At 42.2% G+C, this 15,530-nt stretch overlaps 3 protein-coding genes across 4 annotated transcripts in view; 2 read left to right on the top strand and 1 right to left on the bottom strand.

Moving 5' to 3' along the window:
- LOC115770413 (Ig-like and fibronectin type-III domain-containing protein 1) overlaps positions 1 to 1,011 on the bottom strand; it is a 44,526-nt gene extending 43,515 nt beyond the window's left edge. The window contains exon 1 of the mRNA XM_030715675.1: positions 538 to 1,011. The gene's annotated coding sequence lies outside the window, so the exon portion shown is untranslated. The remainder of the gene's footprint in view (positions 1 to 537) is intronic.
- Positions 1,012 to 2,860: 1,849 nt separating this feature from the next.
- Positions 2,861 to 3,791, top strand: LOC115770407. The gene is made up of 2 exons (XM_030715666.1): positions 2,861 to 3,127; positions 3,185 to 3,791. Exons 1-2 carry the CDS (start codon positions 3,100 to 3,102, stop codon positions 3,763 to 3,765), a joined length of 609 nt encoding a protein of 202 aa, XP_030571526.1. The 5' UTR covers positions 2,861 to 3,099; the 3' UTR covers positions 3,766 to 3,791.
- Positions 3,792 to 5,745: 1,954 nt separating this feature from the next.
- LOC115770062 (probable helicase with zinc finger domain) lies at positions 5,746 to 15,011 on the top strand. Of its 2 annotated transcripts, none has more exons than XM_030715158.1 (6): positions 5,746 to 5,840; positions 7,165 to 7,702; positions 7,762 to 8,362; positions 8,421 to 11,923; positions 12,060 to 13,281; positions 13,359 to 15,011. In XM_030715158.1, exons 2-6 carry the CDS (start codon positions 7,364 to 7,366, stop codon positions 13,943 to 13,945), a joined length of 6,252 nt encoding a protein of 2,083 aa, XP_030571018.1. In that variant the 5' UTR covers positions 5,746 to 5,840; positions 7,165 to 7,363; the 3' UTR covers positions 13,946 to 15,011. The 2 variants fall into 2 exon arrangements, with proteins under 2 accessions (XP_030571018.1, XP_030571019.1); XM_030715159.1 differs by lacking the exon at positions 5,746 to 5,840 and adding an exon at positions 6,424 to 6,734.
- Positions 15,012 to 15,530: the final 519 nt, after the last annotated feature.

The raw sequence follows: 15,530 nt of genomic DNA, 5'->3' as shown, positions 1-15,530 counted from the left end.
ACTAAGCCCGGGCTATGGCTACGTTCCATTGTATATCGTTTGAAGGCCTAAATAATATCAAATCAAAAGACCAGCGAACAGCACAGCTCACACTCTATGCAACTGGCTTCTACTTTTGATTGTTGAGACTGTGTAGTCGCTGCGGCTTTGGCGCTTTTTGTTATTCAATTGAATCTATGACATGGGTAGATAATGCACAGATTTTCGAATACATTTGTAAACATTACGTACTTATTAACACTTTTCTATACGCTTATAATGACAACTACCAAGCAAGTGTCAAGCTTAAGAGAATTGAGGTTTAATCAATTTTAATTGTTGCGCATTGGAAATGTTTGGCAATCGACTTTGCCGTATAAGGCCCAATAAAGCAATAGACCCAATAAACGTCGTCATATGTATGCAAGTAAACAGAGTTAGGTTAGGTAACCTAACCTAAGTAAACAAACACACAGTTGCATTTGTTTTTTTTTCTGTTTAATTGCTTAATTTAATTTGCATGAGCAAAAATAAAAAATAAAACTAACAAAAACTTACCTCAGTTCTTTTGTTCAGGCGTAGCAATGTGTTTCGCAAGTACTATGTATGTATAGACAACACACACACATAGGCACACGTACATATGTATGTATATGTTTCCAATTTTTATGAATTTTTTTTTTTTTTGTTTTGTTTTTTAACACTTCACTGGCTATTTTCGTGTTTCAGAACACGGCTGGCAAACTTTTAGAATGGTTAATCAATGGCCGATTGCCCCGTTGATTTCAAAATAGTTTTGTTGTTTTATTAATTATTATGGCTCTTTTGTGCACCTCAGCATAACAGAACGGCACGAATGCGTCATTTATATTTCCACAGCGATTTTGAACGCACTTGTTTATGTTTGGCGGCTGCTGCTGCTGCTGCTGCTGCTGCGACGGCCAAAGATATTCGCAAAAAACTCGAAACAACTTTACAATAAACGACTGCAGCTCTGCTGCCAAAAAGCTGCCCAGAACTTTTCTGCCCAGCTGGTTTGAACTCCGTTAGACGACTGAAGCGCCAAGCGCCAAATCACAATTTTATAAGCGCCCTGTGTAGCCGAAGCTCAGCTTCGTGTCTATTGCTTTGCGCATGTGCTGAATTTCCGACAGAAATATAAACACAAAGCAGCTGGTTCTCGTTCTACTGTGCTTGCGGTCGCTCAGCTGTTTTTGGCAAAAGCCGGCAACAACAATAGCCGAGACTGAGACCTGAGTCTCAGTAAGGCAATGGCTGGTTGGGCGGACTAGTTGGCTGACTGAGCGATGCAAATATTGAAGTTCAACAGCAATGGCAGATCTCGGTTTATGGATACTTAATTCTTTTTGCAGAATCAATGCGCTAAATAGCAAAACAAAAATTGCCACACACGAGCATTCCCAACATGACTATACTCCGTATTTAAAGTTGTGCGTAAGTATGCCAATCGGCATTTTTACAGAATCTTTTTATGAGACAAACCCACTTCTCTAATGATGTGTACAGAACTGATTTATTAGCATTAACAGATCTAGGCAATTAACAGTGCTCAAAAGAGAGTGCTCAAGCACATGCGTGCATGTGTGAGTGTTATTAAATTGCCGATGCTGAATATCGTTATGTTAATCTTAACATAATCTGTTAATGAACCTTTGAAAAGTTTTATGATGTGAAGGGGTATTATAAAGTCGGTTCCACACGTCTGCAAGCGTTTTAAATTTATAGTTTATAAATTTCGTCATAACATAATGCATTTTTTTGTTTGTCAAATAACAAGCAGACAAAAAGCTGCATTAAAAGTTTTGCATGTTAGTTTTTCGTTATATCTAAGCTAAATATTGCAGACATTATTGGTACACTGTAAACACATGCATTGATGTATATGGTTATATACATACATATATATACTTATATATGCATATATTGCATTCTTGATTCTTTAATTGTTTTTCTTTAATGCTAGCCATTAGAAATTGCTATTATATATTTAAAGTTTATAATATTTATTGAAATTAGATATTTTTCATGTATTTTCTCTAAGCTTTTTTTGTGTACATATATATATGGGAATGCATGTATGCACACACAGATATTCCGTCTTTCTGAGCTGGCAAGTTTCTATACAAACAATTTTCGCAACAACAACAGCTTTCTGCGCAGTATCTAAACCGACCAAATAAATAAAAATGGTAAAAAACTCGCCAAACTCGATTTAATTAGACGTTATATATTCGCAAGTCCTGAACTTAAAGCGAAGTATCTGTCTATATATTTACATTAAAAATGTTTTGTTTTGAGTTTATTGAACCGCAATAAAAATATATTTTTTTGCAATTTTTAGTAATGCAATATTGACGATTTGAAAACTCAGTTCAAAATACGTTTAATTGATGTGTATACAAACGTTGATTAACACTCAAATTTGTAGAGATACCTAATTGTTTATATCTAAAGCTTGTCTGATTTCTTGTAAGAATTAATCTTTACATTTGTATAAAATTCACATAGCAAGTTAATTTTTTAATGCCTGACTAATTAGTTATCAACACACAGCCGATACATTTTAGTGTCATACCCTATAAACTTCATAAAGAGCGGACAATAAACACCGAAAATTTGTATGAAAGCTTCACAAGGCGATCGGCTTTAAATACATTGTCAAAGGTTTTTGTAAGCATTATAAGTTCATAAATCTAGTCCCTAGTTTATCAGCAAATATTAAACACTATCATATTCCGTAGAACAGTGCAAATTATATGTAAAGGACGGCTGGTGCATGTTTACAAACTGTCAAAAAATAACGACTCACTCATATCTATATATGTATACGAATCTAAGGCAAAGAGTGATATCACATTACAGACTTTGTCCGTAAGCAAATTAGTGGAGAGGGTTGCCAACTAGCTTAAAGGGCTGCCAGACTGTACAACTCCTAATATATAAATCATATGCATGCATGTGTATGTGCATAGGCACATGCGTGTGTTCGTATGTCAGTTATGCATGTGCGTGTAATTTACAGTTAAGCTTGTCCCTCGCATTTCCCTTTGTGCACGTATTTTTATTGAACTCTTGTAATATTATTTTGAAAAACGTATAATGGATCGCTATAACCGTGCCTGGAGAGGTAAATGAAAACGATTTAGATCTGTGAACATTAATTTAGATAAAAACTTGTACGCAGATCCTAGGTCCCCACTGACGCCCCTAACGCCACTTACAACGCGGGTGTTTAATTTCGATGTGACTCCGTCGCCACCTAGGCCAAACTTGAGTAGGCCAAAAACCGAAATGAAATTTCGAAGGCCCAAGCTTAGCCACCTTACCGTGCCGCATCAGACAGCGGAAATAAGACGAGGTTCAACTGGTGATTGGGGCCCGAGACACTTCTCGCAAGATTTTATGCGTATTCGATCGGTTTTTTCGCCATCCGCTCAAAGCACGGCTCCTCAAACTGATACAACCACGCCGAAGCCCCATGCCCAATCCACACAACAAACTCGCGGAACAGCTGCAGTAACCCATTCAAAACGCCAGTTCAAGCGCAGCTCTCCGGTGGATCAGCCTACACTCAGTCCCCGTGTGAGTTCCCTGCTCAGTCGCACTGGAAATGAGCACTTGACCGAATTGTTTACACGTCAGGAAATCGACCTGCAAGTACTCATACAGATGACATTGGAAGATCTGGAGTCGCTTGGCGTCCGAGGCGTCAAGGAATTGAAATTAGCTATTGATGTAATCAAATTTGCCAAAAAGTTCTTTTAATTGTGTTTTCATGTTCCTTGCTGTACCCAATTTTATATGTGTCTAATTTATTAATAAGAAATAGTTGTTTTACTAAATATATGTCGATCATTTGTGAAACTAATTTCAATTTTGTATGCATTATAATTCTTTATCAATCCAATTGAACAAAACATATAGAGCCTGGAGATCATGACATGGTTTAATTATGTGGAATGGGGACAGATATCTAGAAAATTAAATATTCTGGATCCGTGCATATACAAAAACTCGTACTACGGGGGCACTAGGAGGATCGACAAACAAATAAATGTATATACTTCATGGGTTCGGGGTCGGGTATTAGATATACTTGATCTACTCCCCAGCACAAAATACGGATTGATATTTTTGTGCCTGAAATGTGTTGAAATTTGCAAATAAATCGAATATTGTTTGCAGTATTTTTGATAAATATAAATAAATACTATTTATATTGTTGTTTATAACGTATAAACAATGACGCGGTCTAAAGTCCGCATTGTCGGCGACGGCGCTTGTTTATTTTTGTATATAGAAGTGCGAATGCTTGTTACTGCAGCTGAAGCAAGGTACAGGGTATCTCTAGGTCGGACACTGTCTGATGGCAACAAGAACATACATACTAAAGGTTCGATAAACTTTAATACCCTTGCATAAAAGGATGTAAGGTATAACTATAAAGTCATTTGCATCTGGCCGACTTTTTCAAAAGAAGTCGAATGGTGCTCATAATAAGACTAACTGACTAACCTAACCTCAAAAGCAATGAAGCCAAATTTTTGACTGTTATTTTCCATTTGAGTCAGAATAAACAGTTAATCTGGACATCGCTTATAACTCACAGCTAAATCTGTGCTCGTCGGACTAATAAGCGAGCAGTCGCCGGCTCAAATTCATCAGCAACTGTCAATTATTCTATTTGTTTATTTAATTTGTTATTATTCACTTTAAAAAAAAAGTAAAAATAAAGAAAAATATATGTATAAATCGAAAATAAATGAGTGTTAAAAATAATAATTATAAATTATTTTCTTTTGACTGTTTTGTCAACTAGAATGCTGTATTTTTGACAGGCTCGAATCTTTCGATTAAGCAATATTCTTTGGGTTAAGTTCTAATATATAAAATACATAGAAAAACGAAAGGGGGCAGTGTTGGGTGGGCAGGGGAAAACGCGATACATGGACTTCAGTTTACCAACTTAACTAAAACGCGCGCGTAAAAAGGCGCCTTGGGAAATACTAGTATAATATTTAGAATATCTGCAGACATACCGACATTATCCGATGTCTTCAAGCAGAGTTCATGAAGCGTGTAGTTGTTGAATTTAGTTGGCATCTTAAAAGGCAAAAAGGGTTTTCAAACAAAACACTTATTTTACCAACAATTACTATCGCAAGCAACTCGCAGCAACGGCAGAGTACACTGTAACCGCAGACTCATTGTTGTATTTCGACTTAACGTTTTATGGTATTTTTAGTATTTTTTACATATATGTAGTCTGACTGTTGGGCAGTATTTGTTTGAATTTTTGATTGTAATGCTTTTCAAATTTAATTTACTATTTATCAATATAAAGTTATCATAAATATTAATTTAAATAATTTATTCGTTTACATTCACCTTCAACAGGCACACCAGTTAAAAAGATATTTTCTAAATTAATTTGTCAAATTGGAAATCAATTGTATTTCAGTGTTATGAAACCGATTTTTTCAAACATTTGTTTTCAGGGTAAAAATAATGAAAGATTTAAAAATAATAATAATAAAACAGGACAAACTCTGTTCTTAAGACAAAAAATATAATAAACATTCTAGAAAATCTCCTTACCCGTATAAACTGGGTTATATAATTTCGATAGTCCGATTATTAGCTGTTAATTATCCGACCACCACAATTTAGTGTTGATAAATTTATCATAAACTCAGTCATGAACGATCCAACACTAGTACATACATAGCTTATTTTTAACATTTTTCGACGTGAGATGTGCATTTTCTATCATAGTTTGTGCTTAACCATGTAAAATTAAATTAGACATTAGTGTAGCATTATTAACAGTTAGTGCAAAGGTAACTAAAATGCGCTTATGGATTATGCTAATAACAGCGAACATGTATACCAACACCTTCTATTGGCAAATGACAGCTGCTGCGCCTTTTGCAATTTTCTGTTGGTAGAGGTATAAAATTCTTGGATTGCGGAAAATATATCAGTATATTGCAAAAATCCAAATTGCACATATATATACAAATATATATATATATATATATATGTGGATGAACATGCACATAAATTCACATGAAATATATCCAATTGATTAGCATATATATATGTACATATTTGCACATATGTACATGTACATTTATATGGCAACATCATTGCGTATGGCCGTATCAAAAAGCACAGGCTGCTAATTTGACATTTCGTTTTGTGTTGAACACCGTCTACTGTTGCAGAACTTAAAAGCGAAAATTAAAAAGAAAACTGAATTAATTGTGCGAAAACAAAAGAAATTGTAAATTGCATTTCGAATAATAACGAAAAGATGTGTATGTAGCACACAAGAAGAAAGAAAAAAAAAAACACGCGTCCGGCTAAGGCTGTGAAAGCTACTCAGAGCTGTGCCTTTCATAAATGCATAAAACGACAATAATAAAAAGAAAATAATAAATAAGAGCAAAATTTAAAAACCGTCGGCCCCAATAGACCGCACGCATGTATGCGTTTCATTTAACAGAAAGCAATCTGTGTGACTTTAGTGTAAATAATCCGAAACAACAACAGCAACAAATTGTCGGCTCTTATAAATAAAACAGTGAAAAACAAACGGAATATTCAATAGAAAATACGCGAGCACTCTTTAAAAACAAATTTATATCGTTATAGTTATGATTTCAAGTACATCATTTATATTTAGTTCTCAAATTTGGTGCAAAATTTTCTTTGATGCATTAGTATAATATGTACGTACGTATATCGTATATAGACTAAATACTTGTCGCTATGCAAATACATAATCATTGTAATGAATATTGCACTTTCAGCTAAATACAGGCTCTGCCAAAAGGCACATTAGACAACAACTAAACAGATCGAAAGTCACTAAAAAGGCTGATTCAATAGGTACAGCTGCCCCCTTGAATTTGACAAAGAATACCCCGCTCTGTCTGTTCCTTGATGCCTAAAAAAGCTTAATAAATCTGATCTCATAAAAAAAAAAAGAATGCATTTTGCCCAAATCAACTGATTGCCGAGCCACGCGCTTGACACTTAACTTAAATTGATGCTTGCAGTCATGCTGCAAAATATAAATTAAATATTCGTGTCTTTCTTTATTCATTTGCATTTGCATTTGCGTTTTGCCCACTCTCTGACGAATTTGTATCTTTGCAGTTAACAGAAACTGTTGTACAAGTGTAAATTGTTAGCTTAAGGAAATACCCATATATACACATATACTGGGAATATTTATAAATTAGACGAGAACCCAAGGCACAGCTATATATAAAAGGCAGCAGGACGAATACCAGCTCGCCACATTCATCGCAACCTAAATCGAACGCGTTGAAAAGCCGACTGAAGGCTGCCTTCAATGGCCGCCGAAAAGGAGATGCAGGCGCACGACATGGTGCGACGACGAAGCTGGGCACGTGCTGTGACGCTCTACGATCAAATACTCGCGGCGAGTGCGACGCCTCAGCCGCAGGCACAGGTGCAGCCAAATGGGACAACGCGAGCGCAAAAGGATCAGCAAATCGCATGTCTGCTGGGTCGCTGCGAGTGTCTCCTGGAGCTGGGCAGATACGAGGGCTGCCTGGCGGATGCATACAAAGTGCTGACACTGCTTGCGGAGCAGACTGAGTGCTTGGCCAGCGTGTCGCGAGCGCGTCGTTGGCTGGTGCACGCGCTTTTCAAGCTTCACAAGTACTCGGTGAGTACCAATTTGTCCTTAATTGATTACTTATTGTATATATATGTGTTTAAATGCAGGATGCGGAACATTTTCTGAGCAAGTGGATAAACGAGTTGAGCGGCCAGCAAATTTTCTCGGACATATCGAAGACACTCGAGCGTTACAAGTCCATAATACAGATGATAATGAATGGACACAATAAGGTGCAAACGCAATCGCAAAAAATTCCGCATGCACGCCTCGAGGATGAGATGACAATACTGGATACTAAGCTTGATCACTGGGCCACCAACAATCTGCCCCTGGACAAGTACAGCAAGCTGCTCAGCAACAAAGGGCTAAAAAAACGCGAGCAACAACAACAGCAGCAGCAACAACAGCAGCAGCAACAGCAGCAGAATAGTAGTGGCAGCTTCAGCAGCAGTAGCAGCAGCACTGGCAGCAGCAGCACTATGTCCAGTTCCAGCATGAGTGCCAAGAACATAGAGCTGCTGTCGGCCATTAAGCTGACTGGCGTAAAGCATTCACCAGTAGAACTTGTGCCGGACGCAGATCAAGCAGCACACTCAACATCAACAATAACGTGCAGTTATTGTGCCATCAACTTCCAAACGCGGAACGAGTTGAGGCAACATTGCCAGACTGAAAGCCACCAGAAAGTGATAATGAGCGATGAGGGTAAGTATTGCTTAGTGTGCACTTTGGTGTTTGTCGATTTAAACAATATATTTAATAGGTCGCGATTGGAAGTGGCGTCCTCCACCTCGGGGCTATACACTGGACACGTACAGTCTCTGCGAGGCGTTCGCGCGGACATGTCACTACGGAGCACAGTGTGTGGAGGCGCACGGCTTGGACGAGCTAAATGAGTGGAAGGAGCGCTTCGAGTATCGGCGAATGCGTGTGCAAAAGGCTTGTGAAAAGGAATTGTACGGAAAGTCATACACGGAACAGGTGCTCGAGCGATGGATCCAGGCCACGGCCCCGGAGCGCGTTATGTGTGAAAGAGTGCCGGACGTGGAAGCTAAGTGTGAGCAGCAATTGGTTACCAGCATTAGCTCCAAGACTTCGAAGCGCGAGTGGCTCTTCCAGGTGGAATCATTGCGGCCACTGAAAGCGGTTGCCCTGCTACAGGACGCACATCGCAATCATTTTGCGATAAAATCCATCAAACTGGCCAATTCAAAATCGGAGGCAGAGGCCAATGTTGAACTAAAGTCTGATCAGGAGTGGGTAGCTTCTACATTGCCCGAAGCGCAGGAATCTACCGCTACCCCAGCTAAGATCGCACACGAAATAACAGTTGAATTTCACACAGAAATATACGGCACGTTCCGGCAATCCATCTGTTTCGACGTTGGCCAGGAGCCGCTGCTAGTGCGTCACCTCTGCGTTGATGTGCTGCCCGTCAGTGATGCCGAAAAGATCGAGGAAATCAAACGCGACATTATTAACAGCTCGGCCACACGATGGGACGTCTCCAACACACAGTTAACTCGCTTTGAGACCACAATAGGTACGCACCTGAAGACGGAAGCCTATCTCAGCGACTTGCAGCACGAACGTGAGCTATTAGAGCGATATCCGTGTCCGCGTGCTGCCACCTTTACGTTAACACAGTCCACAATTGTGGAGAAACGACTGACGCAAAACAACTACCGTTCGCGCACACACGAGCTGCTTTACGTTGAAGAGATTGCCCGCTACGAGCAAATCGCTCGGTATAACGTGCGTACCCGGCTGACAGTGGCCTCCAACTACATATTAACACCGGCGGGCATGGCTACCAGTACGGCTAAGTACTCGTTGGCGGGTGAGCTGTTCGCACTGATGCGCCTAGGCAAGGACATTTCAGAGGATACGTCGCCAGGTCGGTTAATTCTGTCCAACTGCAGCAGCGTGTATATATCAGCGCCCGAGGAAACCACAACTAAATCAGATAAATCGGACAAATCAGACAAGTCCGAGCGCGCCGTGTATGAGGCGCTTATCGAGGACAAGGGCAAAAATGTCATATATCTGAAGCTGTCGTCCAAATGCGTGGAAGCAATGGGCCTGCAAGCAGACACAGAGCTGGACGTGGACATACAGTTCCAGTTGAATCGCATGCCCTATTGCGAGTGGCACAATGCTGTGGACAAGATAACCGACTTCCGCTTGATATTTCCCGCGACCGAGCTGGAGCCGGCTATACCCTGGACACCCAAAAAGCAATGGTCTGATGCTTGCGAGCCCAAGCTAAATGCGAAGCAGCGCGAGGCTGTCAACGCCATCACAACGGCTTTAAGTATTAAGCTGCCACCCATCCTGCTGATCGGACCGTTTGGCACGGGCAAAACATACACGCTGGCGCAGGCAATTAAACAGCTGCTGGCACAGCCAGAAGCCAAGATACTCATCTGCACGCATTCCAATTCGGCGGCAGACCTCTATATTAAGGAGTACCTGCATCCGTGGATCGAAGAGGGTCTCGAGGAAGCGACGCCGCTTCGTGTTTACTACCACAAGCGTTGGTCCGCAACGGTCAACAGTGTGGTTCAAAAATATTGCATCACGGACGGCGTCGGCAATTTCCGACGTCCTAGCGTTGAGGATATCATGCGGCATCGCATTATAGTCGTTACGTTGAGCATTAGCATGGAGCTGGCCACGCTCGGGCTACCGAAGGGTCTGTTCACTCACATATTTTTGGACGAAGCGGCGCAGGCGATGGAGTGCGAGGCGATTATGCCCCTAGCGTTGGCCAACGATTCCACGCGCATTGTGCTGGCCGGTGACCATATGCAGATGAGTCCTGAGCTCTTCTCCGCCTTTGCAAAGGAGCGCAAATTGCATATTTCGCTACTGGAGCGACTATACGATCACTATCCATCAAATTTTCCGTGTAAAATTTTGCTGTGTGAAAACTATCGTGCCCATGAAGCCATCATACGCTTCACCTCGGAGCTCTTCTATGAGCAGAAGCTTGTTGCGTCCGGCAAACAACCGCGTCATGAACGCTTTTATCCGCTCACATTTTTCACGACGCGCGGTGAGGATGTGCAGGATAAAAACTCGACGGCATTCTACAACAACGCCGAGGTCTACGAGGTGGTCGAACGCGTCTCGGAGCTGCGGAAACGCTGGCCCAGCGCCTGGGGCAAGCTAAACGATACCAGCATCGGTATTATGACACCTTATGCAGATCAAGTGTTTCGTATTCGGTCCGAGCTGCGAAAACGACGCATGGGTGGCATCTCTGTGGAGCGCGTTCTCAATGTGCAGGGCAAGCAGTTCCGCGCTGTATTCCTGTCCACAGTGCGCACAAGACGCACATGTTTGCCCCAGGCGAGCGGCCCGGGTGCCGGAGGTGCTGCCGTCGCCACAGCCGATACAGATACCGATTATGGATTTCTTAGCAACTCCAAGCTTCTCAATACTGCGATTACGCGAGCCCAATCCCTGGTAGCTGTTGTTGGTGATCCGGTAGCTCTCTGTTCCATAGGACGTTGCCGCAAGGTCTGGGAGCGCTTCATCGAGATATGCGATGAGCACAAGTCGCTGTTTGGATTGACTTGGTCAAACTTGCGCTCCCAGTTGGATGGCGTCGAGATGAAACGTGGCTATGTTCTAAATCCGCTAGCTCCCGAGTTTGTTCCTCGTGCCCTACAGCCGGAGGCATATTTACACGAGCAGGCAGCCCTGTACCTAAATGCTCCAGCGCACGCGCCACCTGGCAGTCAGCCACCTCACTATGCTGCCTCAGCAGGCATGGGTCCCGGACCGTCTGCGGCGCATCAGATGAATCAAATGGCTGCAGCAATGGCCAATCAGCAGCTGTCACACATGTATTCAACTCATATGGCGGCAATGATGGCAGCTGCGGTGGCCGCTGGCGGCAAGTCTTCCAACGGACCGTCGTCAGGACCAGGTCCAGGACCTGCTGCTCATATACGTGGCCATATGGGAATGCGCGGCCCGCCACCTAACGGGCCGCCGCCTGGTCCGCCACATCTGCGACAGTCTCAGCCAGGCGGTGGAGGACCTCCGCCCCCACCTTATGGCCAATATACAGCTATGCAGCACTGGCGGCCACCCGTTGCCCCACAACAGGCACAGCAGCAACAGCAGAATCCCAATGCCAGTCTTTGGGGTCCGCCGCCGCAAACAAATCCCTGGAGCGTCTTACCGCCGAACAAGCAACCGCCACCTCAACAGTCAAATGCGCCCGGCCGCGGTCCAGGACCTTTGCCCCCACCCGTAAGTAAAAGTTTTAATTACGAAATAGAAAGGCCTTTGGCTTATGTTCAATTGAGGTGTAGTCGTATTTGTATATGCAAACGCGAGAATCTGGTCTTAAATCTTTAAGCATTATTCCAATTATTTTTATTGGCAGACTCTTCGAGGAGGCAGCGTGCCACCAGCTGCAGGCAACGCGACGACTGCGGCACAATTGCTGCGCAATCCAAGCGAATTGGGGTACCTAGCCAAGAAGACGCTTTACAACCACGGCCAGGCACCACCACCGCAACAGCCCCTGCCTCCACAACATCATTTATATGGCCAGCCACCGATGCCTCTTCAACGTGGCAGCAGCGTGCCCAACGGCCCGATGAGCCCAATGGAGAACGGGCCACCACCATATCTGCGTCACAATGGCGCTGGGTCTGGTTACAGCAACTATGATAAGTCCGCGGGTCCGCCTCAGCAGCCCCCTCCTGCCCCCTATATGTATTCGGCCGGAAAGCAGCCGTCGCCTAGTGCCTTGCGCTTTCCGTCTGCACATGAGCTGCTGCCTCCCAACATGAGCATATACGAAATGGCATTCAACTCTAAGGAAGAGCAATACAAGTGGTACATTAAGCTGTTGGAGTCTGTGGGTCAAGAGGCAGCCAACAAGTTTGGCGACATGCTCCGCCAGGTTATGGCCACACTACAGCAGCAGGGTCACCAGCAACAGCACCATCCGCAGGGACACAAGCCACAGCCACCAGCAGTGCAAGGACCACAGATGCTGTCCAATCCACATGCTGTCATGGGGCCACAGCCGCAGCGGCCACAGTACCCGATAATGTACCCAACACAGGCGCAGACGCAGAGCCAGCAGTCGGTGGATTCGACGCCGCCGCTAGACAACTTTAATCAGCAAATTGATCTTGTGTTCAATTCGATTATGAATGGGGCCAATGACATTGCACAGCCCATCTTACGTGACGTGCTCGGCATGGTGGGCGTAGCAACAGCGCCAGTGGGCACGGGTGGAATGCCACTGTCCAATGGCATGATGAATGGCGGTGATTTACAACAGCAACATCAGCAGCAGCAACAACAGCAGCAGCAGCAGCAGCAACAACAACAGCAACAGCAGCAGCAACAACAGCAACAACAACAACAACATCAGCAGCAACAACAGCAGCAGCAGCAACAACAACAACAGAGTCGTCACTTTACAATGATGCAGAACCAGCAGCCACAACAAACACCCTTGGCTATGCCAAAACATGGCCCCAACCCTGGACCTTTGCAGCCGCTAAATATGTATCCTAACCACATGACAGGTCCGGTACCGGGAACAGCTGTCCATCCGGCGACAAGCAGCAACAACTTCATGAACAATAGTAAGTTCGACCTGAATTCGTTTAGCTTGTAAACAAATATATCTTCACTTATTAACACAATGTGTCTATCTCGCTAGCCGGAAACCCCTTGCTTAACGAAAAGTCGTACAACAACTTCAATAGCCACAACAATGCTGGCCACAACAGCAATGGCCTTCACAATAGTGGCAGCTCAGTGCCGCTCTATCGTCGCCAGCCAATGACCGGCAACGGGGGCAACAGCTACAACAATATGCCGGGGCTTTTTGCCGGTTTGGACACTGGCACCAATCTTATTGAGGCCTTGTTCCAAGCTAATAACGTGGTCGCCGAGCACTCGAACAAGTCCGATCATGGACACGGCCTGCTCTACAACAACTACAACACACTTAAGAGTGGACATGATTTAGACTTGTTTGCAGCGGTGCCACCGCAGACTGCCCAGGCCTCTGCCGACACCGCCAATCATCAGCAGTCCTCAGCTACTACATATGCGGCTGTGCTCAGCCAAGGACCGCAGGCAGCCGCAGGACATCAGCAGCAGCAGCAGCCCGCAATGAACTCAGCACGGCCTTTGCATGCATCGAAATCCTCCCAGCCGCCCAATGACCTGGAGAAGGATCCCTTTGCGGCCATACGAGAACTGGGCCAAGCAACTTCAGGCTTTTACAATTACTTTCAGTGAGCACCTGGCGTCGTTGAGTGCGCCGGCAAACGCCACCGCCTGCTGCATGTGGCAACAACGTCTTAAATAAAGACTTTAGAGTCTTAACAGAAAACGAAAAAAAAAAAAACGAAAAGAAAAAAAAAAAACAAAAAAAAATGTAAAATTAGAAAAACTCAAAAACAGATAATGAATTGCTTGTTAATTTTAGCTCTCCCGTTTGCTTTTTTAATCGCAATTAATTTAAATATGTAGATTTAATTATTATTACAATTATTATATATTATATGCATATGTTTAGTAGTTACAAATGCCGCAGCAGGCCGTTCCGCCCCACGCACGCCCTTGGCGCTGTCATTTCGCATGTAGCAGGGTAGCTCTGAGCACCCAGCCCTTGAAACTAAAAAAAAAATATCTTTAAAAATAAAAAAAAAAAAAAAACAAACAAAAAAAAATCAAGAAAAAAAAAGAAAGAAAATTAGCTAGTTCTTAAGGCAATTCAAGAAAGTTTGTATTTTATAATCATTCTATTAGTCGTAGATCATATGCTACGAGAATGTTCGGTTTGGCCTTAGTGCGCTTGAGTTATAAATACATACATTAATTGTACCTTGAGTTTTGTACAGCAGTTGACCATTCGAAAAACTAGAAACTGAAAATTTATCATGTACTCAAATACATTATTAATTACCTTTATTCAAATCTTTAATTTATTTACGTACTTATAACGTACAAATATAATGCTTCATAATTGTACTTTAAATATATATATAATATATATATATATATTGGCTATATGGGTCACCTATTGTATGTATTTATGTACATACGCATGCATAAATGTCACACATATGTATGAATACGTTTTCTGTCGGCTTGACTTGATGCTTTTTGGACATAGAAACTGGATAAGTATGCATAACTCTGCGCCCCCGTCTGGAAATCTCAATTCATTTCGAGCAACTACTTTGACAAAATTAACCTCAGCATGTGGTTTGATTTAAATATAATAGTTCTCAGTAACTCTCTCGGGTTCGATTTTTTGATAGTATGTATGTATTTGGCCAGCGACTTGTATGCATATGCATAGGCGCATGAATGTAATTATATATAAAATCTAATCATTTATATAATAAAAAAATAATTATAAAATAAAAAAAATAAATAAACTAGGAAATATATATATATATATATATATATATATTTAATATTAAATAACGGTAACAAAAAAAAATTCAAATTATATAATTCTATGTATGTCAGTTTGTCAAAACACATTTTATTAAGCACAAATAACTTTGAATACTGATTTGAAACACGAAACGCATCCAAACTACACACAATTCAGAACTGTGTAAAACAATTTATAAAAATACATACAGATAAAAAAAAAACTTTTAAAAATCCCTAAGGGACACCAAAAACATCTTTTTTTTTTTGCCAGTGCTACGCAAATACCTACACATATATATCTTGAACGGGAAAGAACTGCAATATTTGGGTGGAAGCAGATCCTTCAACCTGGTAAGCAGCAGATGGTTGGCTGAGTCGAAAGCTAATGTGATAAAATAATGATGTTTTAGCCGATGCTAAGAAAGTCCTAAAC

This window comes from Drosophila novamexicana, unplaced genomic scaffold, assembly GCF_003285875.2.
Source record: "Drosophila novamexicana strain 15010-1031.04,08,12 unplaced genomic scaffold, DnovRS2.1 tig00004555-arrow-pilon, whole genome shotgun sequence".
NCBI classification, from domain to species: Eukaryota; Metazoa; Arthropoda; class Insecta; order Diptera; family Drosophilidae; genus Drosophila; species Drosophila novamexicana.
This window is presented reverse-complemented; position numbering and strand designations above follow the sequence as displayed.